We start from the raw sequence: 24,942 nt of genomic DNA, 5'->3' as shown, positions 1-24,942 counted from the left end.
TTTATAACTAGATTATAAGCCCATTTCTAGTTTCTAGCTGGTTGGGAAACCACACAAATGCATCCAAAATCTTTATTTTCTTGAATGTATCTCAAATTTACAGGTGTAATCAGAAAATCTTTCAAAATGTGAATGACTTGTTTTTAAACACTTCGAATGGAACCAGTATTTCAGTGTTAAAAGTACAGCTACGATCCAAATCAAAATAATGTATTGTACATCTATGGCTTCATATACCATGACCCTCCATGCTTCTTAACATGACAAGCTCGTGACTTGGATGGACACCTCCCTTGATAAGCTTTTGGATATGACCATCCCTTGCTTAGATATTCAGATGCAAAGTTTCAGTATTATTAACTATTAAGCCTGCTCAGAACACTTTTATGACTTCCTAAATACATTTTCTATTGATTTTACTTTTCAGGTTCTTTGAACATGATGTGATTGGTAATTTTAATGGCACCACATCTAATATGAAATAGTATGAATTAAGTAAATGTTGTATATACCAAGTTTGGTGCTTTTATCAAAAAATGAATGATTGTTTCACTTAACAGTTCTAATATTTCCTGTTTCTATATAATGCACATTTTCATGTCATGGCTGCACTGGCTCCTTGGCTGTGGCATGACACACTACTGTGTATTTTGATGAAGTAGCTATCACCAGTATACTAGCACTATTTTTATTTTCCAACAGATCATTATGATAAAAGCTGGACAGTAATCGACTAGAAATGCAGTGCATATATTTTAGGTTTATATATATTTTTATACTTAATTTTGTATGGTTTTAGCATTTTATATTTTTTATACTTAGTTTTGTATGCACCTTTCATCTTCATGCTGCATGTAAAGCTGCTATGTTACATGCTCAAGTAACACAACTGAACATCACCATGACAAAATGTACATAGTTACACATGCATGGTTACAGATATAAACTAGTTTTTTACTCGTATTCCTTTATAGTGTGTTTTGTTGTTGTTGTCATCTTAGATGTTGTTCACCAGCTATATAGAATGTGTTGTATAATGTCATCATGTGTATGCAGTTTTCCTAAGATGATGTCTCAAGCACACTGCTTCTATCTGGAAGCAGATCTAACTATAAGAAATTCTTTGTGAAGTCTACCATCTTCATGGTTGGGTTCATCCACTACATTTTAACAGAAATGCACAACCAGCAATCTATTAGGGTATGATATCATGGAAAACTGCATTAAATTTCCTACACTAGCCTTAGTTTCTCTTTTTGAAAGGGTCAGTGATTCTTGGCTTGAAGATTTTCTATAGTATTCCAGTAAATTGTGCCAAGAGGATATCATACGTTAAAGCCAGCTTTTCAACAAGCTGTTGGTTTGAGGACTAACAACACACTGATGGCTTCTCACATAAAGTACTGAAAGTTACTTTACACTCACTGTGGGTTACAATTCAGATGTGCTTGTGGACTTAATAATCATCACCTTCTGACCAATTAAAGTGTCCTGATTATCAAGAAGTCCTGATTTTCCAGGTCAGTTTACACATTAAGAGATACTTTAGGGCCAACACAATAGTCCAGACTATATACATGGGCACCCATAACTCCCCTATTTCAGTCCACCATTCCATTCTCCTTATTTATACCTCTTTAATTTTCCAGGCAAAATGGGCAAACAATTGTGATAGTATCCTTTAAAAAGAGTACATGCTCATTTACAGTGATATGCACAAATAGGACATGGCACAGCAACAGTAACCAAGGAGTAATAACAGTGTTATGTATATGGAATTATTTAAATCTTCTACATAAAGTACACATATGGTGATAGATGAGACATTACATTAACAATTCACTTACTATTTGCTAAAATACTAAGTTTTTACTACTACACATAGCCAAATCTGAGACCAAGGGAGAGGGATTTAAGTTTGTTGCCACTGCAAGTGGAGTAGAAGGTTGAATCACCAACTAGATGGGTCTGGGGGCATACTATGGCACAAGGAAATTTTTGAAATGTGGAATAACTGATGAGATTGAATCTGGAAGGAAATGATAGAGATCTTTAATAATAAATTATAATGAACTGAAGGGATCAAAATTTAAAAGTATGCATAAATAATTGTTTTGTTAAAATTTAAGCATATTGGTGGATTGTAGTAAAAATAAAATTTCTAAAGATTGGAGCTTTTAATCTGGCAAGTCATGAACTCATGGAGAAGTTTTTAAAAACATCTATATATAGTGTATCTTAAGATTGGATATTGAAGTATTTTTACAAATCACACATTTTATTCTGTGTACCTGCATGTGACCGTTTCTTGCAAAATACGTAGTATGTTGCACAGTTGCACAAAATTTATGCATAGTAGCTATGTTGGTAACAGGGGGGTCAAGGGGGGCTCTTGACCCCCCTCCAAATATCTTTTAGTATACCAAGATTGAGATATTCTAATAGAGCAGTCACTCTAATAAAGCAGTCACAGTATTAGATCAGTGTGTAGCGAACTATGTAGGAATTTTTATGTACTTTATCAGTGATAAATGCGTAGTTGGTGAGCTGGGCAACTATTGTCAGCTGGCTGTGACCTTTTTTCTTTTTGGTCTTGCCTTACCAAACCACTTCAATAACTCATATTTTAATGCTGAAATCTTTCCCCCTAATTACACCGTACTTAGGAAAGACCAAGTCAAAGGTACTGGAGGAGTCTTCATTTGTGTTGAAAAAAGCCTGAACATGACTGAGATTCCAGAAATGAATACAAATGCTGAATTAATTTGGGCTAAAGTAACTCTTCCTAAAAAATCCCATTCACCCATGTTGATATTATCATTCACCTAATACATCTGTTGACTCTATCCTACAACTGAAAGACTTATTAAACAAACTAATAAATATTGAAAACAAGTTTCTCAATGTTATCTTGATGGGTGATTTCAACCTCCCAAGCATATCCTGGACTGACGTTGGTGGTCAGGTTACCTCACCACCAACATATGGATTAGAAGTAATTAATGCATTTTTAGATAATAATATTATAGTAAACGACTTTGATTTTGAACAATTTGTCAATTCACCAACTCGACAAAGCAATACACTTGACCTTGTCTTCTTGACTTACCAAAATATTACAGATGTTATTGTCACTCCAGGAATGTCGGATCATGAAGCTATAATGCTGCATCAATACAGCTTGCAAATTTACACAGAATAAAACAGAGCACAAATCACCCTTGTACCATAAGGCAAACATCTTAAACAGTATCACCCACAACACTTCATTATTCCAAAAGTGATCTAATGGAATTTCAAAACACATTCATAACGAGTGATCCTCTGTCAAGATCTGTCAAACAGAACTGGTTGAGGTTTAAAGCTTCAATCAGTGAGACAGTTTCTAAATATGTACCAGACAAAACTGTACGGTCACGTAATCACTTACTCTGGACAAACAAGCAAATTAAGAAGGATATGAAAGTTTGCAAGGGTTTATATAAAAAGCCAAAAGATCTAATTCTAACACTGACTGGAATGCCTATCGGCAAATGAAAAATCTCATCAATAATAAACTAAAAGCAGCACACAATAACTATTTTAGTAGAATATTTGATGCACCCTTTGGTGGTAACTGTCGCCAATTTTGGAAATATATCAGAGCAAAGTGCAAAGACAACAATGAAATTTCTACCTTAACAGTGAATGGCCAATGTATATCGGATACTAAAAGTAAAGCCACTCTCCTGAATAACTACTTCAATCAGTCTTTACCAAAGAAAACCTGACGCATATTCCTCCTATGGTCAACTCTGGAAATTCATTACCATGTATTCCTAATAATATTATATTTACAGTTTCTGGTATACAATATCTGCTGTCTACACTTGATACCAACAAAGCCAGTGGCCCGGACCATATATCTACATATATATTAAAGCATTGTACAGAAGAGATATCGCCAGTTTTACAAATCGTTTATTCTCAATCTCTTGACTCTGGATTTCTACTAACTGATTGGTTAGCTGCCAATGTATCACAAAAAAGGAAGTCGCACAGTGCCGGCCTATTTCTCTAACTTCTGTCTGTTCCAAAGTAATGGAGCACATATTATATCACACCATCATAGAACATCTAAATTCAAACAACATCTTAATTAATAGTCAACATGGTTGTAGATCCCAACATTCTTGTGAAACACAGTTAATTGATTTGGTGGAGGACCTATCCTTTGCTATGGACCATCAGAGGCAAGTTGATGTTATCCTGCTAGACTTTTCCAAGGAATTTGACAGTGTGCCTCACCAAAGACTTCTCAAGAAACTTAAACATTATGGAATAAGCAACAACAGTTACAACACTTATAATTGGATAGAAGCATGGCTTACTAGAAGATCTCAATGTGTAGTCCTGAATGGTATTTCCTCACATCCAGTTCCAGTCCAATCTGGTGTACCACAGGGAACCGTACTTGGTCCTTTAATGTTTCTTCTTTACATAAATGATATCTCCAAGATGTTCACTCACAATTATGTCTTTTTGCTGATGACTGACTTCTCTATAGAGTAATAAATACTGAACAGGATACCCCTCAACTACAATAAGACTTTGACTTATTATCCAATTGGGCAGAAACATGGCAACTGAAATTCAACATAAACAAATGTACTATAACGTGATTCACTATGTCTACATCACCACTCACAACTCGACAATCAAGTCTTATCCACTACAGATCAACATCTTTATCTTGGTGTACTATTGGACAAGAAATTATCATGGTCACCACATATATCTCACACTGCAAGTAAAGCCAAACAAACTCTAAACTTTCTAAAACGTAATTTAAGCACCTGCTCTACAGATGTAAAAGCTGCAGCTTACCTTTCAATGGTCCATCCCTCAATGGAATACGTCGCAGTGGTCTGGGATCCCCACCATACTGGGGATATCCAACATTTGGAGAAGGTACAGAGCAGAGCTGCAAGATGGGATGATTATGGACGATATAATTCAGTTACATCTATGTTGGAACATTTAGGATGGGACACTCTTTAAAAAAAAGCATGATAACAAGACTACAAACACTATTTAAAATATTACACAATGACTATGCACTCAAAATCCCACATCACTATCTCCACCAAACAAAACACACCAGACAGTATCACCCCAATACTTCATTATTCCATATTCATCCACTGTAACGTATCAACAGAGTTTCTACTCAAGAACAATTAATGAATGGAACAACTCACCCACTGCAATAATTGATCATGATGATTTAAACTTATTTACTAATAACTTACTAACATTACTATAGACTCTTAAATCATTTTAGCTAGCTAATACTTGTAAATTCTTTTTTTTCCTGGGAACATCAGCAGAGCTGCCTGCCCAGTAACAATAAACAAATAAATAAACCAGACAATGTAGTGCCTCAGTTCATTTTTACCCCACCTTTCCATAAGTCTGGATCCGCCCCTGGTTGGTAATATGCTTGATGCTTTTGTTATGACCCTAATTATGTTGGCAAAAATCAGAGCAGATCTAATACAGCATTCAAACACTGCTGCTCTAGTTACTGAACTGGCACCACCATTGTTCAGATGTAAGACATAATAAAAACTTGTTGTAGAAGGAAAAACATAACAATGGAGTACATGGCACAATAAATCCTGAGGCTTGTACACAGCATTAGTCTATGCATTATATTGAGTTGCTTAAAGTTGTTGGATTTGAGTTTAGCATAGATTCTAACCATTAATTCTGATAGGCTAAGTGCATAGGTATAGTATCCTTGGGGAGGCAAAGGGGACTAAAGGCTTCCCCTGCGATTTTCTTCTTTTAGTTTGCAAAAAAATTGAAATACTCTAACGGTTGTTCTAATAGAACAGTCGGTGTGTAAAATTGCTTAATCAGAAAAGGCTAAATCTTCAAACTTTTCCTGTGGGAGGAGGGGCATGCCCCCAGACCCCCCATACTTCACATGCTGTTTTAAACCACCTGGAACAGAGTCCTTCTATCTAAAAATATTTTGCTACACTTATGAAGTGTACATACAGATAGCTATGAAACGCTGTTCAAAGTGATCATAAAGATAATTCTGAAGTTTATGCTCTCACAAAGATAAAGTGATTTACGACGCACTTCAGCAACTAGATATATATCACTAAATATTTATTTTTGCAACAATATTAATTTTTTGTGCAGTATTTGCATGTAACAAGATAGCTCAAAGGCTCATTAATGTTCTCAAGGTCATTTATATTATACTGCTATAATTATTAGTGAAATAACTTTTTAGGAGTCCTTATAAGTAAAGGGTTAGATGACTAGAAATGGTACTATCACTTCTTCAGAAATGTGATAGCTGCATACAGGCTGTCTATGTAGCATATGAATAACATTTCCCAAGTGCTATAGCCCATGTTTTTAACCACAACTGATACTCAGATACAAGTATATAAACAATGTAGATTAATTTTGTCTTTCCACCCACTACACACTGAGGTGAGTGCACACTCAAGTGTATATATTACAAATACCACTCATGATTGGAATTCACTGTATACGTATATCGCAATTTCTTGTGGCCACAGTATAACTATTATATATGCAATAAACATTGGACAACATTTCACATATAATTATATCTAACTTATATATATATATAATCTAAGACATCCAATAATATTGAAGCAGAATCAATGACGCTTTAACATTTTTTGCTTATTCCATGCACATGCATTTATGTATACTTTTACATCAAATCAATTGGTCCATGCTAACTACATAAGTGCTATATACAGTATAATGTATCATATCACACAAAACTTGCAAAAACATTAATTTTGCTTTACAGCATACAGAATTACAATGGTACTAGTATAGAACAAATTAGTATGCTGAACATCCAGTGCCAGTGCTATGGGTAAAGTATATACATTACAGTTTATTGTATACAATACAGATCATTTAGTGTATCTATCACTAGTGTGGCCTGTGACTACAGCAAATGCAACCTCAAAATCTGTTTTTCAATCCAGGAACACAGTCTTTGCTATCTGTTGATGCATTATCAGGCAGACCAAAATTAAACAAGTATCGTAAAGGGTGCTGGCGATCCTCTGGTTGTTTTCTCCATGCCCGTAAGGATTGTGTAGATGGAGGATCTCCTTTGTTAGGTGGTATCATTGTATTCCAGCCAATACATCTGATGTTCTTGGGTGGATTCTTTGGTGTTCCTTTCTAAAAAGAGGATTGTGAGAGTACCAGTTCTTAAGCATCCAACAGTACATACATGTACCTGTAATATACAGTAACTTATGGAGGAATTAGTTTGGGGGGAAAGGGGGTGCTGAACTGGCAGTAGGGGGAGGAGCTAGTCCCCTAGAAGCTGTAGCCATTTATAATGTCTCAAAGTTCACCAGATAGGCCTGAGTGAAAGATGCTCAAAATTATGTCCAAATGCTTTCACGAGTTTCCCATATTTTTCACCTATTGTTATGCTCTTCAGTGTTACCGTTATGCTTGCATTATGCTCCTAGGTTAGCAACATTTCTTACAATTATCTAGGAACATTTTTATCAGTGAATGCTCTGTTAGAGTATTTCACTACAAAGTGACTGTTCTATTAGAGAGTATCAATCTAAGGAGCTACGTACAATGCATTTGAGTGTTCTATTGCAGTTTGCAGTTTCCACTGACTACTCTACTAGGGAGTATCAATCTATTTTTCATGGAATTAAGCTCCATAGTTTGAAATATCCAGCTAGTATGCTAGCATTATGCTGGCATAGGCATAGTACTCCAGCTGGTGTAGTACTCATGCTTTTATTATGCTGGCATATTTTATGCAGGCCTATCACCAGAATTATATATAAGTGCTACTATAACTGTGTAAAGTAACTCTCATATAGCATTTATAAAATAGTAATCACATACTTGTAAACACATTGTACAGCGGAAATAGATGAAAATGTGAATTGAGAGGTGAGTGGCTTGAATCCTGCAAATAGTAAAATTTGTCTTTTGTTTTCAGAGTACTATTATATGAACATATTAATTTATAAAACACTTGAACGCTCTATTAGAATATTTGAAAATTTTGTTTAAGCATATTGTTATTATTATTACTAGGCCCAGGGTACATACAACCAAGTATAATCACTAACGGGACAACCTACCAAGAAGGCGGTGTGTGACCAGTACAGTGTGTGTGTGTGTGCGTGTGTGTGTGTGTTGGCACATAAATGCAATTATAATCAGATGTTTAAGCTTTTTTTATTGGGTAATCAAGACAACAGTCATGTGCACTCTAATATAATTGTATACATATGTTACTGGATTTTGGAAAAACGATCCAAATCGCACATTAGAAGTTTCGAGATAAACGGTTTTAAAGAATTGAAGCCAGCATAACTCTCCAAGGATAGCAAGCATGCATATAAAATTTACACAAACGATGCATCAATCTGTTACCTTTCAGGTCACTTCCAGTACTTGTAGCTGCTTGTAGAGTTTCCCGCCAAATAAGACAGAAAATCTGAGCAGTTGGACAGGTGAAGTAGTATGACAAGTGCTCACAAAGGGGGGTATTGGAGTCCAGACACGAGTGTGCTGGCTCCTTAGTGGCTGATATGTAGCAAAATCAACAGAGAAAACTTCTGGCCAACATTATCAGGCTGTCCACTAGTAAACCACTGATTCTTGCCAAGCCAAGTCCTTCACTAGGCCTGAAACCGCCATTTGAGCACTCCACACCTCCCAGAAAAGATGTCTGTTAAAACCAGCCTCGAGTAGTTTGAGTAGTACTGAGGGTCAAAACTAGTAGTACGATAGTGTAGCTATCCACTGGTAGTGTTAGTTTGACTTTGCCTTATGTGCGATTTGGACCGGTTTTGTAAAATCTGGTCACATATATAGCAGGCCCTCAGAATTCATTCTGACCAAAATATGCTTAATAAACTCTAGGATATTAATTATGCATCTGTACACAATTTGTGTCCTCCTCATGTGATACCAGTTGTTTAAATGAGGATGAATCAGGGTGATGGATAATGATGTGGCTGGAGTTGCCAAGGGCAGACCACAGTGATATCTGGGACAAAAGAAGCAGAGTATTTCCACTATGTGTCACAAACATCCCATCTGCTGAATTACATTTTTAAGTATTAGATGGGCTGATATGTCAAAAAATGGTCACATGGTGTCTTGGACCCACTGCAAGATGAAATAAAATGTGTAGCAGATCGCTGTGAAAGGTGGCAGTGCCTTATGGCACATCATCAGTGGTGTGCGGACACTGAATGATAGCCACAGTAGTGATTGGCACTTCAAAGCTACAGGAGATATTATTTTATTTTTGTTACTGGGTAGTTAAATTCAAACACAGTACAAACAAACAATGCAAACAGTATAGTTACAACATGAAAACTTATGTTAATAATCCACCTGAACGCATGTGCTGGCAGCTGGCATGGCGACTTGGGATGGCTTACAGTGGCACCTGGCACTTGTCATAGTCTGCACACTTGAAAAACAAAGATCTGGGCACAAACAATTAGTAGACAAGTTAATAGTAGACCTGCGGATGGTCACTCATGGTCATTAATCTTCACCCGGCCTTTGGAATCATGGGTGTAGTGCTGGGTGTTATATAGAATTACATGTTCGTTCAAGTCATCAGCACGAACAGGCATAATTATTATATGTTTGTGCCTTTGTTCACCGGTGAGTTGAACCGCGGTTAGTTCATAAGCCTTGTAGTTTTCCCAAACATTATTTATTTATTTATTTATTTATTTATTCATTTATTATTACTTATGACTTAATTTTAACCGCATTTCGTATTATTCTTAGTGCTTGGTTGTATAATTATATTTTTTCCTGTTTTCAGCACCACTCCAAGAAGAAGAATTTTTATAATCTATTGTAAAGGAGTTACTTCAGCCCCCCCCCCCCCTCCCCCTTTCCGCTGCATATGATTATAAATAGTAACATCTATTTTACACTATGAAAAATGACGAATATAAGATGGTATTTCCAGTGGAAAATTGAATACAAAAAAGCTTGGTATAACCTGTAGTCAGTGTTGGGAAAGTTACTTTTTATTAAAAGTAACTAGTTACATATTACATATTACTTGCAACTGAACTATTTAGTTACAGTTACTAATACCATACCTGTTTCACTGCCCATACAAAAGTCTCAATAGTAGCAGTGAAATTTATCCCATATTTCACTGGTAGCAGTGAAAAAGTTGTAATTGCAATTTCATTGGCTAGAATTTATGTTGACAATGTAGCGCCAATTAGTGTTGACGCGTGTTTAGTACATAGTGACAAATTGTGTACATAGCAACGCTAATGCACAGCATGCGTATATGCAGCGAGTATGGTATTAACTGGGAATAGCATGGGTTCGCCTCGTGAAATTTATCCCCATTTCCAATACAACACTAGTGGTATTTATCCCAAATTTCACTGCTGCCCATGCTATTACTAGTACATATTACCCAAAAAATAAAGTAACTATAATAATGTTACATATTATATTACTTTGTGTCTACAGCCTTAAGCTGTCACGTGTGAAACTACCACCTTATCACGTGACATAATTGCGTTGTTGGGCAATGTGCAAATCTTGGTTATAAGTAAGAAGCTGGTGAATAAGCTTCATTCAGTAGGCTTCATTACTTTGTTGTGGCTAGGTGTTACTCAGTGGATTACTAACGAGATTAGTAACTTCGTTACTTGTAGTAATAATATTATGTAATATTAAACTCGTTACAGTAACTACATTACTTAGGTAACGCGTTACATTTGTAAGTAAAGTAACTTGAGTTATATTACCTGTTTTTATAGCATATTTCGTTATATTACTTAGTTACCACAAAAGTAATAATATTATGTAACAAGTTACATAAGTAATGTGTTACTCCCAACACTGCCTGTAGTATACTAACAATCTCATGTAAGGCTTTATTCATTGTGTTAAACATACTGAAACCACATATGTGATGGTATATATAGTGTGGGAATTATGAAAGATATAAGCTTTTTCAAGTAATGTGGTAAATAAACTGAAACCATATATGCAATAGTATAGTATGGATTATACTAAAGTATAAGATGAGTATAATACAGGATTTATATTAAGGCATATTTGTATTCTATAAGCCATTGGAAATACCATATTATATCCCACCTTTTACACAGTGTTACTTTTAAAAAACCAATCTGTAAGTTAAAAATTGGCAAACATTACTGCAGTAGTTAGACAAAAGCATTAGACTAAATTTATTGATTCCTGTCACTTTAAGAGCAATTAGCTAGTGAGTATTATCTTAATGTTATTTCTGTAGTAGTCAGTACTATTTTAGTAAGCTTCTAAGATGATAATCAATCTGTACATCAGGAAAAATCAAACCAGTGTATATATAATATACTCTATTTCAAAAGATCATACAGCTTCCATCATAACACTTTCCAAGAAACCAAGTTATAAACTAACACAAAATTATGTGTAAAAAATGTATTTTATGACTATAAGAGTAGTTCTGGTTATTTTATTGGAGTGTTTTATTAGAGTGTTTTATTAAGGTGTTGACTGCTCTATTAGAGTATTTTTATCTTTATACACTGATGAAGTAGGACAAACAGTATGTTGGTGGGTGACAAAAACAAAGGAATCAATAGATGGTGGTCTTATATATACTCACCAAGAATTCAATGCTTTGTGATGCAGAGTTCCATTTTATAAAGCAACCCGGATGGCGAGCGCTCTCCAAACATATGGTATTGCATTGTGGCTCAAGGAAAGATGTGTGATATAATCTGAAATAACCTGCAATGGTTTATTGGTCTATATCACACTTGTACAATGGAATGGCCACCTACTTGACTCATCATAATGATTTCCATGAAGATTCAGACTATATTGGCCATCTTTAACACATACCTGTAGTAGCCCACTGTTTCCTATTTCATCTATGTCATACACATATGTGGTAGCTACACACACAGTGATGATGTCCCTTACCACCATATGCTGTCAGTGTATAAGTACCACGATACTCCCAATTCACATCACTAACTGGCTGTGAACAGTCATCACAACTAGCCTACACAGGGTTAAACACATTGTTACATATTTCATTAGGAATTGATGTAAGTAGAAAATGCAATATTTTTGATGCATTTGTGGCTCTTGGATTAAACGTGTTTAGCTACATTTGGGTGTGGGTTGGGAACCTAATTTAAAATTATAACAGTTGAAAAGCTGTAAAATATTTCCACCATACACATACCAAAGCTTTTAAAATGATCAAAGCAACAGCAACTAATTTTGCTTTTGCTGTAATTAAAGTTTTATCTTGTTATTACGATTGCAGTCTTTTGCAAAAGGTGCATGTATCCACAATTAAACAAAGCTCCCTAAAAAGAAATTATTCTATATGCTTGGAACACTGGGCTTTGCACAACTACGTAATTTGTACAACACATGACACAATCATACCTGTGGAAGTGATGGAGTGAGGCATCTATGGAAAATTGTATTGTGACTCAAACCTGCTACAAGTACAGACAATGGTTTGGAGTGTCACACATAAAGTTCATACCAGCTGAAATATCAGTTTCAATTTCCTACAGAGAAGTAAAACTCTTCATTTAAAAACTGACATTATTTAACGGTAAAAACTGACATTATTTAATGGTAAAAACTGACATTATTTAATGGTAAAAACTGACATTATTTAATGGTAAAAACTGACATTATTTAATGGAGCCATTCAGCATTTTCACTAGTATACAAACTTTACATAGCATACAGATGGTCCATATCCTTTAAGTATATGTTAAATCATTGCCGCAAGTGCTATTTGAAAAATAAAGTACGAGGCGCTTGGCCAAGATGCTAATATAGGTATAAAGTACGAGGCAAAGCCAAGTACTTTATTAGCATTAAGGCCAAGCACCGAGTGCTTTATTTTTGTATAGGACAAGCAAAGCAATACTTTAAATGCTTTACGGAACTTTCTAGTCATAGCTTGCAGCCATACACTAGGACTCACAATTAACACACATTGCACAAACTATTAGCAGCCTGAATGCACACAAACTAGTTTAACTGACGTATAGTTCACTGAAGTTTGGCATGGTAGATGTTCATTGTGTATTTTGGTAGGTTATTGTGACACATGGTGAAGTATTTCTGTGATATCTCCAGGACTTGTCCATTTACATGAACAAACATAACAGCAATGTTACATTCTCCCATCCATCATCAAAGTATTCAGACATGTCTATAAAAGTAATCCAGTGATAGAACTTGTATTGGCTGGGGTGACTGACCACTCAGTGTGGCAAGGGCTATCAGCCTGCACTGGCTTGGGTGATTAGTCATACTGGCATGAGCGCCACAGGCTATTAGCTAGCCTTCACTAGAGCACATGGGCAACTGTGCTTTATTTCCCACAAAGGGTGCTTTATTGTAGGATTAAAGCACTCTTTGCAGTGCAATAAAGCACTCTTTGTGGGAAATAAAGCACTGTTTGCCCTAAAGTGTACTTAATTAGGCATGAGGCTATTATGCTCCAAAAATTGAGCATTATGCTTTTGAGCAGTGTTCAAAAAATCACCTATTATGCTTTTGAGAATTACCCATTATTCCCAAAATTATGCCACCATAATTGGTTGATAATGCCAGTTTATTGCTGTATCATACCATTTTCGTTGATATTTAAGCTTTGAATTCTTTAGCTGGTTGCTGTATTAGAGTATTTCATCAATGTGACTGCTTTATTAGAGTAAATAATAGTCGGTGACTGTTCTATTAGAGTTTCTGACTGCTCTATTAGAGTATCTCGATCTTTTTTAACGGAAATGTGCAATCTGTAGATTTTCCTACTGTTAAAGCTTTATAATCATCTCAAAATGCTAGCATAATTCCTGATTTCCACACATACCTATTATGCCTGAAATTATGCCGGCATAATCGCCGCATTCCTATACTTAATGAAATTTAAGGTACATTTTTCCTTTGATCTTGCCCGCACAAATTTCTATAAAAGTGCATGCAGCTAAAAAGATCACAGAAAATCAGCAGACTAAAGCTTTCATCATAAAGGTGAAGTAATTTTAATAGTTACATTCTGCATGGATAAATAATACATGAAGCCAGTAATACGACAGACTAGTTCTGTAAGCTTTCTTACTGCTATTACTTCTTGACTTAGTTGCAAAAAAGGCCAAACACACTGATTTTGCGATCAGGATGTTTACTGTGTTTCCTTTGTTAAATGCCACACTTTAAATAGCTGTCTCATTTGAATAGTGGCTGCACTGTTCCCTTAAATATGAAACATGAACACTGCCCTTAAATAAACACCAGGGTTATTAATTGAATCCACATAGTCTTTGATTGTCCTCAGGAGTTATCTGCTTGTCTTGGGTTAGGATTAGCAAATATGCTCAATATTTTGCCCAAAATGCTTTAGGAATTTCCTAAAATTTTAACCTATCATGCTCTTTAGTGTTTCTATTATGCTTCCTAGGTTAACAGCATTTCTTAAAATCAGTGAATATTCTATTAGAGTATTTCACTACAAAGTGACTGCTCTATCAGAGAGTATTGATCTAAGAGCTATGTACAATGCATAGCATTATGTTGGCATAGCATTCTAGCCTATTATGCGTTTGGAATATTTTATGCAGTCCTATACATGAGCTACTGTAGGTATAATTTTTGCATATTGGAAATTCATTTCATTTCCATTTATAACTAATTAATGACCAAGTTGCAACACAGAATTGGATTTACAGGGATGGTTGTCATAAATTGTGTTAATCAAAAAGTAATTTACTAATATAACACCTATATGGTCAATACCTTTTGAAGTTTAACTTGTGCTCCTCCACTGACACTAAATGGAGACTTCCTGTAATATTCAATGAGGTCTTCGACACTATCAAACTGCTTGCCAAGTCCAAGATCAAACTTCTTTCCTTTTCCAAATACCTTCACGTCAACTATCTCATCTTTTACTCTTTAAAATATGTGAAATTATGGAAATACACATTCAACTAAACTGAATCTCATTGCCATTTCTTTAGGCACTATTCCTATTACAACATGTACAGTTTGATCAATAGTTATATAATTCAGTGTGCACATATACTGCTCCTATACACTCTCAAGCACCATCCTCAGTACATATCACAGTCTCTTACATTATCACCCACTCATCCATGCACTGAGGTTGGTAGGAACACGAGTTTCAACATGCATGTATGAAAAAGATCACTGACAGTATATAGTCTACCTATGCCATTTAATTTCATTGCTGAGCATTGTGATGACATTAATTTTAGACTTACAAATAAGGAAGCACAGTAATCTAGGCCATTGCAGGGGATTAATTACTTCTTGTAACAATGGAGAACAAAAAGGGTAGAGTGTGGTATGGCTACTTACATGTTAACTAGCCACAAACATGCATAATTCACACTTCCCATGGACTGACAAACAACATTCTTTGGTCAATTAAAAAAGCCATGTGATGCTCTATGCTTTTTGAATTTGCTGAATGTATTGCAAGAAGTAATAAATCCCCTGTAACTTCACAGTGGTATTGATGATGACTATTGCCAATAAGGAAGTCCCCTATGCCATTATTAACTTTATCCATGGCATTGACCCCCAGTAATCTACACCATTCGCTTTGATGATGACAAGTACAAAAAAAGGAAGTCCAGTAAATGCCAGTAACCACATCCATGGCATTGACAATGGCGCGAAATTTCAGGATATTATCATGGCCTTGTGTGACACTCGAAAACTTGTAAGGTTGTTCTTTATATTTAGTTGTGAACTTACTATGTAATGAACGATGACAGAAGTCTTACTAATGTGGGACTTGCTCAGGCTCACCCCAATAAACCACTATCCTTCTTGTTTACAGCAACAGCTATTGTAATACATGCTTTCGGCAGTCTGATGGGGTTAGTTCTTTCAAGTGTTCTGAAATGTTAATTTTACAGTTTTTCGGGTTTGTTCACACATGATCAACATCTTGTTCAGTAGGCTTAGCTATTACTTGAGTACCACCTTAAACGTTATACTGCTATACTTACAACTTCTTAACACAACAATGCACATACTTCCAGTTTGGACCATTCAATTGAGCAGTCATTGTTCTCCGTGAATCCCAAGTTGTAATCAAATTAAACCAGAAGACTCCAAATTATGAGCAAAATTGTAGCATCTATACATCAGTCTAACAAGAGTAATTACCAGATGAACGGCACATTCAAACTTTGTAAAATTCTTGCTATCCAGTAGTTGGGTAACCCACAGAAACCTCACAGTGATAGCGTAATGCTTTAGTGAGTAATTTACTGGAATGTATGAATTGTTCAATAATTGGTCATTGAGTGCAGTACTGCTGTTCGATTATGTACCAATGTTCAGGAAGTAGCAAACAATACATATCACTCATAACTCACAGTATGCTGCTGTAATTTACTTACAACTTGGTACCAAAGGTTGTAGTCCAAACCAAAAGTCCATGTATTGTACTTGTGGTGAAGAACTACAGAAACGTGTTCGATAATTGGAGACTTTTGCTACCCAATCTTAACACTCGAATACTGTCAATTCATGATCATTACAGTTAAATGGTGTGAAAGATAAATATGCATACCTGGTATAGCTATAAATTAGGTATACATATTATGAATGGAGGTAACGTTAACAGCTCACAGGCTCAACAGAAAGCCTACTATAGCTACAGCATTTCTAGTCACAGATATTAACTGTAAGTTTAGTCATGGTAATAAGAGCAGACCAAGAATTTCAGACATATATTACTTGGCAGGTTTCCCACATCCAGTCAATATGCCATGATATAATTTCCAAGAAGAGTTACAGATTATATCAATTCATTACAAAGACATAAATAACACATTGATTGCACTGCTGATGTTCCATATTTCATTCTGTTCTGTGTTCTACTAGTCCGGCAGAAGGTTTTTTTTTGCTGAACCTTGCAATATGGTCTATAGTTTATTTTATGTCACAAAATATTTCTCCATACTATGGACTACTCAAAACCACCTGCTGGACCTCCATCAGCATTGGGAAAATTGGGATATTAACTCAGGAAATTCTAGTATTTTGGTCATTCCATTTTAAAGTATCAACTTGAAGAAATTAAAATGTTAACCCACTTTTTTCAAATTTCTCCAAAATTGGCACAAAGATAGTGCATCATGAGTCAAAGTCATACACCAAGTTTCATTAGATTCCTTTGATCACATTCCATGTTACGCCTGTTTTCTTTACTGTATGTGTTTTACTGCATTTGTGATTGTGCAATACCTCTAATATTGAACTATACAGTAAAACCTGTCTAAATGGATCACTGTATAATAAGGTCACCTGATTTAACTGGCCATTGTAAGTCTCCTAATTGTGTCATTTGTATACACAGTGACATTAACATGTTTAATGTAGCCACCTCCTTAGTAAGACAGGTGACCGGAATGGGCAAGTTCACTATTATTTTTTTATGCTGAGCAATTAAGTAAATTAATGTAATCTCATCAACTAAATGGTTTTAGATATACGTAATTGTATAAGTTGTGTTTTGAACATTAGCTTGACTTTCTGCCTTGAATAGAGCACATGTAAAGTAGTAAATGATGGTAGCCATGCCAAAATAGCCAAACTGCAGACAGAATAGCCAACTATGAAGTAAATCAAAATCAGCAACCAAGAAATTGCTCCAATGATTAAATTTTAGCTAGACCAATACTCTTTACTTTTAGTTTACAGCTAACTCTGAATGATACAGTTGTAGTGCCACTACATGTACCCTTTTCTCAGCTTGACTGTCATGGATTTGTTGTAACTGAGCACTGTCCCTGTCTACCACTGCATTTCATAGAACACCGGCTGTATATGTATACACAATATACATGTGCAAACACTGTACAAACAGTACAATTAGCATGCACTATTATGAATTATTGTAGAACCAAATTTGTACCCAACACACTGTGTGCCACACATATTCATATGGCATGCTATTGCTGACCACAATATATGCTGTTGATAAATGTCAATTGAGGAAAACATTAGTGGAGCAAATAGGTGGCAGCAGGAAAGACGTTTAAGTCTAATTTGTTTATGCAATATAATGCAATGGATGCTGTTAAAGGCTGGATTTGCATCTTCCACATGAATAACTTTCTTTCAAACAGATGGGAAATTTTCTTCATCCAATGCTCTGTTTTGTGGCTCACAGCTGACAAAATTTCAATCAATAACTTATTTCAAATCTAAACTAAGCTATGAATCATTAATTTATAAAAGTGGTAAAATTTGGTGTGTGGGTGATCTTTCTTGCAAATTTGGTTACAACAAGACTGGTACATAGCGCTTAATGTTCTCTCTTGTGTGCTAAAATTAATTGTAAGCTAGTTAAGGTTACCAAAATTCTCATGCAAGAGGAGCAGCATGCAAGTGTAAGAGAATAACATACACCCCTGCACTTTAAAGAAGTTGATTTGCGCATGCTCATTTCAGTGAAAATAACAAAAGGTATAGACAGAAGTGATTCGCAGAAGTGATTGAGAACAGACATAACTTCAGTACAAAAGGCATGTCATGATTTATTTACTGTACATAAAAAAATATTGATGAAGAGGTAGCACACAGTCATACATATGTGTATGTGTGCATCCTATATAAAGCATAGCTAGAGGCTCTCACAACACTATTCGGACACCTTAAGACTCCACTACACTGTTCTTATTGTAAAGTTGTCCTGATCTCAGCGGATTCAGAATAGTATTGTGAGAGCTAGAGGAGTAGTACTGTGAGAGCCTCTAGCTATATAAAATATAGCTAAATATAGCTAGAGGCTCTCACAATACTATTCTGAGACCCCACTATACTGTTCTTATTGGAAAGTTGTCCTGTTAATTGTATGTGTATTCAATACCAATAGGACCTTAGACAAATATTCTGATATCATGGTGTCCACATTTTAGAATGGTTTAACTTACATAGGGGGGTACAAAAGGAAGCTACTGTTTTATTGTATTATTGCATGGATACCACATACATATGATGCCCCAAATAAGGCATAACTTCCATTATTTCTTGCTAAATTAGATGATAGTGGAAGAGGTGTAAAGAAGGCATCTAATAAGCGTAGATGAAGAACACACATACGCTATTTGCTGTATAGTGAGTACTTCGTGACATACTCCTATTTGCAGCAAGTATATAGCAAGTACTAGTTTTGAGCTTACATTTGATGATCTACAGACATGTACATCAACTTCAACTCAAGTTCTATTTTTAGCACCAATGTTATGGCTAGATATTGAACATTTTGTAACACTGCACCTGATAAATTGTTTGCAGTTCATGGACTTTAGCTGGAGAAAGGGTGTAGTAACCAAGCCTTTCCACACCAGCAATACCAAAAAGAGGCAAACCATTATCACCAGATACTATCAATGTAATTTATAGTATCACAATAAATTGAAGTTAACATGCATGCCGCAGATATTGTGATATAGCACTATAAGAACTTGCGCATAATTTCTGTGACCTAAGTGCACGCTATAGCATAAGGGTGCACTATGATCTAAGCACATAAAGTAATCTTGAGACAGTTTCAAGTATTGTGTAATCAACAAACTGGTTTAACAGGTTTACGGTCACGTGACATGCCACGTTCTTGAAAGGTGAATGGCCTAGTTAAAGAAAAGTTCCCACCCACCTGCCCACTATTTGGATATAAATTAGATATATGTGTACATATGGGCATGCTTATTCTCTCAAGTCTAAAAGCAATGGTAACCATTATAGTATGGCTTAAGCTGAAACAAACATTTTTTAAAATAACCAAAGTCAAGAGAGCAAATGTGACCGGGCCTGTGAATATATACGTATGGCATGTGGGAACATAAAATTTGCCTACTTTTCGAACTTTAATTGCCCATAATTTTATGTACCAATATGCTATGGCTTTGTAAATTTAAGGCAATTGATCGGCTTTATAATACAAGTAGCTAGGGACCCGCCGATTATGCTGGCATAATTTTGAGCATAATAGGTACCTAAAAGCACTGAGCATAATGCCAGCATAATAGGTTAAATATTTGTACGATAGTATAAATTCTTGCTGGAAAAATGACAATTGCAAAATAAAATCGATATACTCTAATAGAGCAGTCAGTAACTCTAATAGAACAATCATCAAACTGACTGTTTTATTAGAGTATATCGATCTTTTCTCTTACATGCAGCAATAAATTATTATTTATGCTCCAGCCACTCATTTTTTTTCTATGCAATGTTAAACTAGTAGCAAAGCATATGAACTAAGGCATGAACATTGAGCATAATCGAGCATAATAGGTAAATATTGAGCATTAATTTAAGCATAATAGGTGAATTTTTGAGCAGTGCAGCATAGCATAATGGGTAAAATAATGAGCATAATCGGCGGGTCCCTACAAGTAGCAGAATGCAAATACTTTACTCCAATACTGAGATACATCCTGTTGTGTGACAGAGTGTAGTTTGCGCCTGCAGGCCCTGTGATGGTTATTGAGACATACATAACTATGGTATGGATAATGATGCCTTCAGGGGTTTATGGGACTATTTAATTATTCAGTTTTTTCTGACATTAATTGTAACACCTAAGATTTGTTAAATGGTCAGGTTATCAAACAATTTTGGGTAAAACTGAAACCCACAGAAGCTATTTTGTAAAATTTGTATGGTTGCTATGCAGTTAATTAAACTTTCATTGCTATGGCAAAATTCCCAAGGCTGACACCTGTCCAGCAAGTGGAATGTTGTTTTAGGTGTAGAGGACAACCCAAAAGTGCATTAAAATAAACTATAGACTATTTTGCAAACTTTACCCTGCTGTCTGCCAGACTATACCAATAAGTGAAGAAAATATCACAAATTACCAAAAGATGGTAATGAAAAAACATAACAAGCGGTGTAGTTAATAACAGCAGCCATTTCCTTACACCTGTACATGATATCACAGTACATTGTATGTAGTTGTTATGGTAGGAGACATACACTGGTAGTAATCATTATTTGAAAAATTTTAATAGCACATGTTGTCTTAAAATAGCTTTACTAATCTATAGTATGGTTTCATTTGGAAGCATTATTGCTCTACATAGAGTATATAGGTAATCTACAAATCTGATTATGGTGGTTAAAGATACATTGATGCATATGTAGCTAGTAGGTTAGAAAAGCTGACTAACCTCACACACAATGAGTAATCACCCGGAGATTTGTACGAAGTTCTAACTAGAAAACTTCCATCTTGTCCTTTATCATTTAACAATGCTTTAACTACCTCAGGATGAATATCTCCATGATACCATCTGTATTATAATGGAAGTTAGATCAATAAAATATATTGCATGTTCTACCTGGCTTTAATGGTGTTCTCGTTATTAAGAGGGTTTATCAGGTGAATAGCTCCACCTCTGTACCTCCTCAAGACATCATGACCATCCAGGTAGTGTTGTATTATATCAAATGGTGATTCAAATTGTTCTTCATCATGCAAGCTGAAATATGGTGCTGTATACTTCATCCTCAAGTGTACAACGTCACCAAAATTTCTGCAATAATAGTAACTGTACATGTGAACAAGTATTCACTGTTATGGTTTTACATACAATACTGATAGTGTGTAAGTGTTGGGATCTTCTCTGCTGCGTCGACACAGAAAGCTGCCATGGTTCCCAGATGCTAAGAGTAGTTGTTCAGCCTCCTCACCAGTAATGTGGGGATGAAAACACCTATAGCATGATACAGCCAGTCGTTGCATGGTCATACTTGGGGTATGTATAATGCTATAATGCAAGGCAGATATAGCCCGGCATGCAGTAGCTATAAGCTATAGGGTCTGGTTTACTTTGCCATACCATTTTATATGTATACTAACATTAGGGGTAGATCCAGGGTCTGGCAAGGGGAGGGATATAAAGAGGTTCACTGAGATCCACACCATTAAAAGAGAGAAAGCCACTCTGAGCAGCTATAGTATATAGCTAGCTACAATTTATTATCATAGTGGGAAGACAGAACAGCTGATAAACCCAGGAAAAAACAGAGAGATCATTATAATTTAGATTAATCGATTAGATGCTTGAATGAAGTATAGTTAATTAGTTATAGTTGATGCATACACATAGCAGCAAACAATCACCTCTCAGTAGTGTTTCACTATTGATATTTACCATTTTAAGCCATTGCAGGAGGTTGTGAAGTCTTGAAAGCTGTTACAAAAGCTATTTTAATGGCTTAATCAAACACATGCCAAGCGATATTATTTTCTAGAGGTGTTGATGACAGTTTGAGTTTGCAGGGTTTCGAGTAAATTTGCTGTATACAACCTCACTTATCTGAGCCTCTCAGGACCAGGGGTGATCCATAAGTATGAAAAGTCTACATCTCTGTATAAATAACTATAATATAGCAAAAGAACATTTTAGTATTATCAACTACCCTAATAGAGCAGTCATTTCCGTTAACCGAGAATCCAGACTTGATAACTGAGGCTCCACTGTATGAAGGAAGGAGATTTATTTTATTATTTATTTATTTATTTATGATTACCGGGCAGTCAGCACAGCTGGTGTGCCCAGGAAAAAAAAAGGGAATCACAGTATTAGGTACAATTATATACTAACTGGTGTGGTGCTGATTGTTTGTAAAGTGTGATATCAAGTTAGTTGTAAACTCATCATAGTTTGTCATCTCTATAATAAATAAAGGCAGTTAATTCCATTCTTTGATTGATCTTGAGTAAAATGATTGTTGATAAGATGTTGTTGATGGTGTGGGCAGGATAAAATGCAAGGGATGATCTGATAGTGTCTTGTTTGTCTCTCTACAGATTGATAATATGGGGGATAATATGTATGCTTTTCAAACTATAAAAAGTATTCAATTTGTCAGTGATTCTTGAGCAATAAACTGATTTTGGCTATCAAAGTGATATAGCTCTTTCTAAAAGGATGCCAGAGAGAGGAGGGGACATTTGGGCCTCATGCTGGATCTGCCATTGAACATATTGCATTCACTAACTCGATTTATAGCTATAATAACACTGTGCTAACTACACTAGATATAGCTAGCTAGTAGCCCCACAACTATTTTGCTGCCCGGTTTCTACTCTGGTACTAGCTGCGTCGTTGCACAGTAGGTAGGTATAGCTACACTTGTCTAGGGTACCCCCCGAGGACTGCCAGACCAATTAGTCATTGGGTAGGAAGTAAAAGGACAAAAAGTTGGCTGGTTGTCTACGTAGCGAGTAAACCCATGGCCAGGACTCGACCCAATAGTCAACTCAGTCACGATCCAGAAACGCACACAATGATCCGGATTCCGGCCAACAACCCATTGTACAATAATTAATCACCTGTGATCCACAGCTGACTGCATCAAAAGACAAGGTAAACTGGAATCATCGCTTTGAAATCAACAGTCACATGAAATGTGCCCTGAGTAAACAAAAATACTAATTGAGGTAAATGTATTATGGGTTTATGTTTCTTGTTGTATGTGGGCGGGGCTCACATTCTTTGGCAAGGTTAAGGCGCGCGGTTTTTAAAGACCATCGATAATCAGTGAGATAGCTAGCTATAACCTATTCACTTGCATAATCGTATAGATGAACAAAAAAAAAACAAAAAAAAAAACAGTGTGACAGGTGCAGGTGAATCGAGACAATGAAGTAGCGGAAATTTAGCGTGACAAATTCCTCATATGTTACTCATCCATTACAGTAATAAACTAATTGGAAGCCATTAGGTGCATCCTCACTGTGTCATAGCTATAAACTTCTGAGTAGTAGCTAAAAGCCTCCTTACAATATAATTCAGTATAGCTATATACACCGATACGAGGGCATGGGACTCTCGCACACTATTTGAGAAATCCAATTATAAATACATTAAATATTTAGAAATCCTGAAATCTGGGTTCATCTAGAAATCGGATATTTTCGTTTCCGTCCGACGAGGCGAACGAAGATGGCTATTTGCGGTATTTGACTGTACACTTGTGTTCCTGTCGAGGATTCTGTGATCCTCTATTGTCCATTCATGCTGTGAAATTAATATTGTATTTGAAATGTGTAAACTCTCGAACACAATTTCGGGATTTTGCGGGGGTGTTGGAAACCCCTCACACCGATAGCTACGTAAGCTAAACAGCTGCTACTACAAATAACCGTACTACATTGAGTACAACCAAAATTAATTTCAATTAGTAAGCTACAACTACACTACATGTTAACTACACGACTAGGCATTCCAGTATCCGAATAAAAAATTCTCCCACTGAAGTAGCTAGCTATAAACAACGCGCATTTAACTTGGGATTGCTCAGTCCGGGGATAATATTTCAAATCATTCAACTTGAGCCCTCTGCTCATTCTTTAGCTATGTCTTGTCAACTCGCTATTTTGATATATATACTAAGCGTGATAAATGACTGGAACAATCTTAGTTTTATAGTGTGCAATGCACTATAAGTAAGTTTTGTGTCATTTTGCAATCCTTTAAGGCCTCGTAATAGTCAAGGGCGGATTTGGGGGGGGGGGGGGGGGTGTTTGGGGTGCTGAATCACCCCCCCCCCCCCCCCCCCCCCACCCCACCCCCCCAGCCAAGGGCGGATTTAGGGGGGTGCTTGGGCGCTGAAACACCCCCTCCAAAATTTTACAATGAGCAATCTAGGAAGCTTTTAGAAGCTGTACTACAGGTGCATCTGTATTTTATATGTTTATTATTTATTACAGGTAATTTATAAGGCTAAACAGCCTGTTACACCTGATAAACAGGTAAAAAAGTACAAGTAGACTAATTACATACATTTATACTTAGTGTT

The 24,942-nt window shown here is 35.9% G+C and overlaps 2 protein-coding genes across 4 annotated transcripts in view; one reads left to right on the top strand and one right to left on the bottom strand.

Moving 5' to 3' along the window:
- LOC136238428 (uncharacterized) overlaps nt 1–1,072 on the top strand; it is a 42,481-nt gene extending 41,409 nt beyond the window's left edge. For both annotated transcript variants that reach the window (XM_066028892.1, XM_066028893.1), the window contains exon 10: nt 703–1,072. The gene's annotated coding sequence lies outside the window, so the exon portion shown is untranslated. The remainder of the gene's footprint in view (nt 1–702) is intronic.
- Nucleotides 1,073–6,808: 5,736 nt separating this feature from the next.
- On the bottom strand, nt 6,809–23,568 carry LOC136239233 (tyrosine-protein phosphatase non-receptor type 11-like). Of its 2 annotated transcripts, none has more exons than XM_066029961.1 (11): nt 23,474–23,568; nt 21,726–21,848; nt 21,474–21,668; nt 21,303–21,425; nt 14,878–15,034; nt 12,608–12,632; nt 12,505–12,560; nt 12,028–12,109; nt 11,886–11,975; nt 11,708–11,832; nt 6,809–7,233 (listed from the first exon to the last, which is right to left on the bottom strand). In XM_066029961.1, the coding sequence occupies exons 1-11, from the start codon at nt 23,494–23,496 to the stop codon at nt 7,009–7,011; spliced, it is 1,224 nt and encodes a 407-aa protein (XP_065886033.1). In that variant the 5' UTR covers nt 23,497–23,568; the 3' UTR covers nt 6,809–7,008. The 2 variants fall into 2 exon arrangements, with proteins under 2 accessions (XP_065886033.1, XP_065886034.1); XM_066029962.1 differs by having other exon boundaries at nt 12,505–12,557.
- Nucleotides 23,569–24,942: the final 1,374 nt, after the last annotated feature.

Source organism: Dysidea avara, chromosome 11 (assembly GCF_963678975.1).
Source record: "Dysidea avara chromosome 11, odDysAvar1.4, whole genome shotgun sequence".
Classification (NCBI taxonomy): Eukaryota; Metazoa; Porifera; class Demospongiae; order Dictyoceratida; family Dysideidae; genus Dysidea; species Dysidea avara.
Note: the sequence above shows the minus strand (reverse complement) of the source record. Positions and strands in the feature narration are given on the sequence as shown.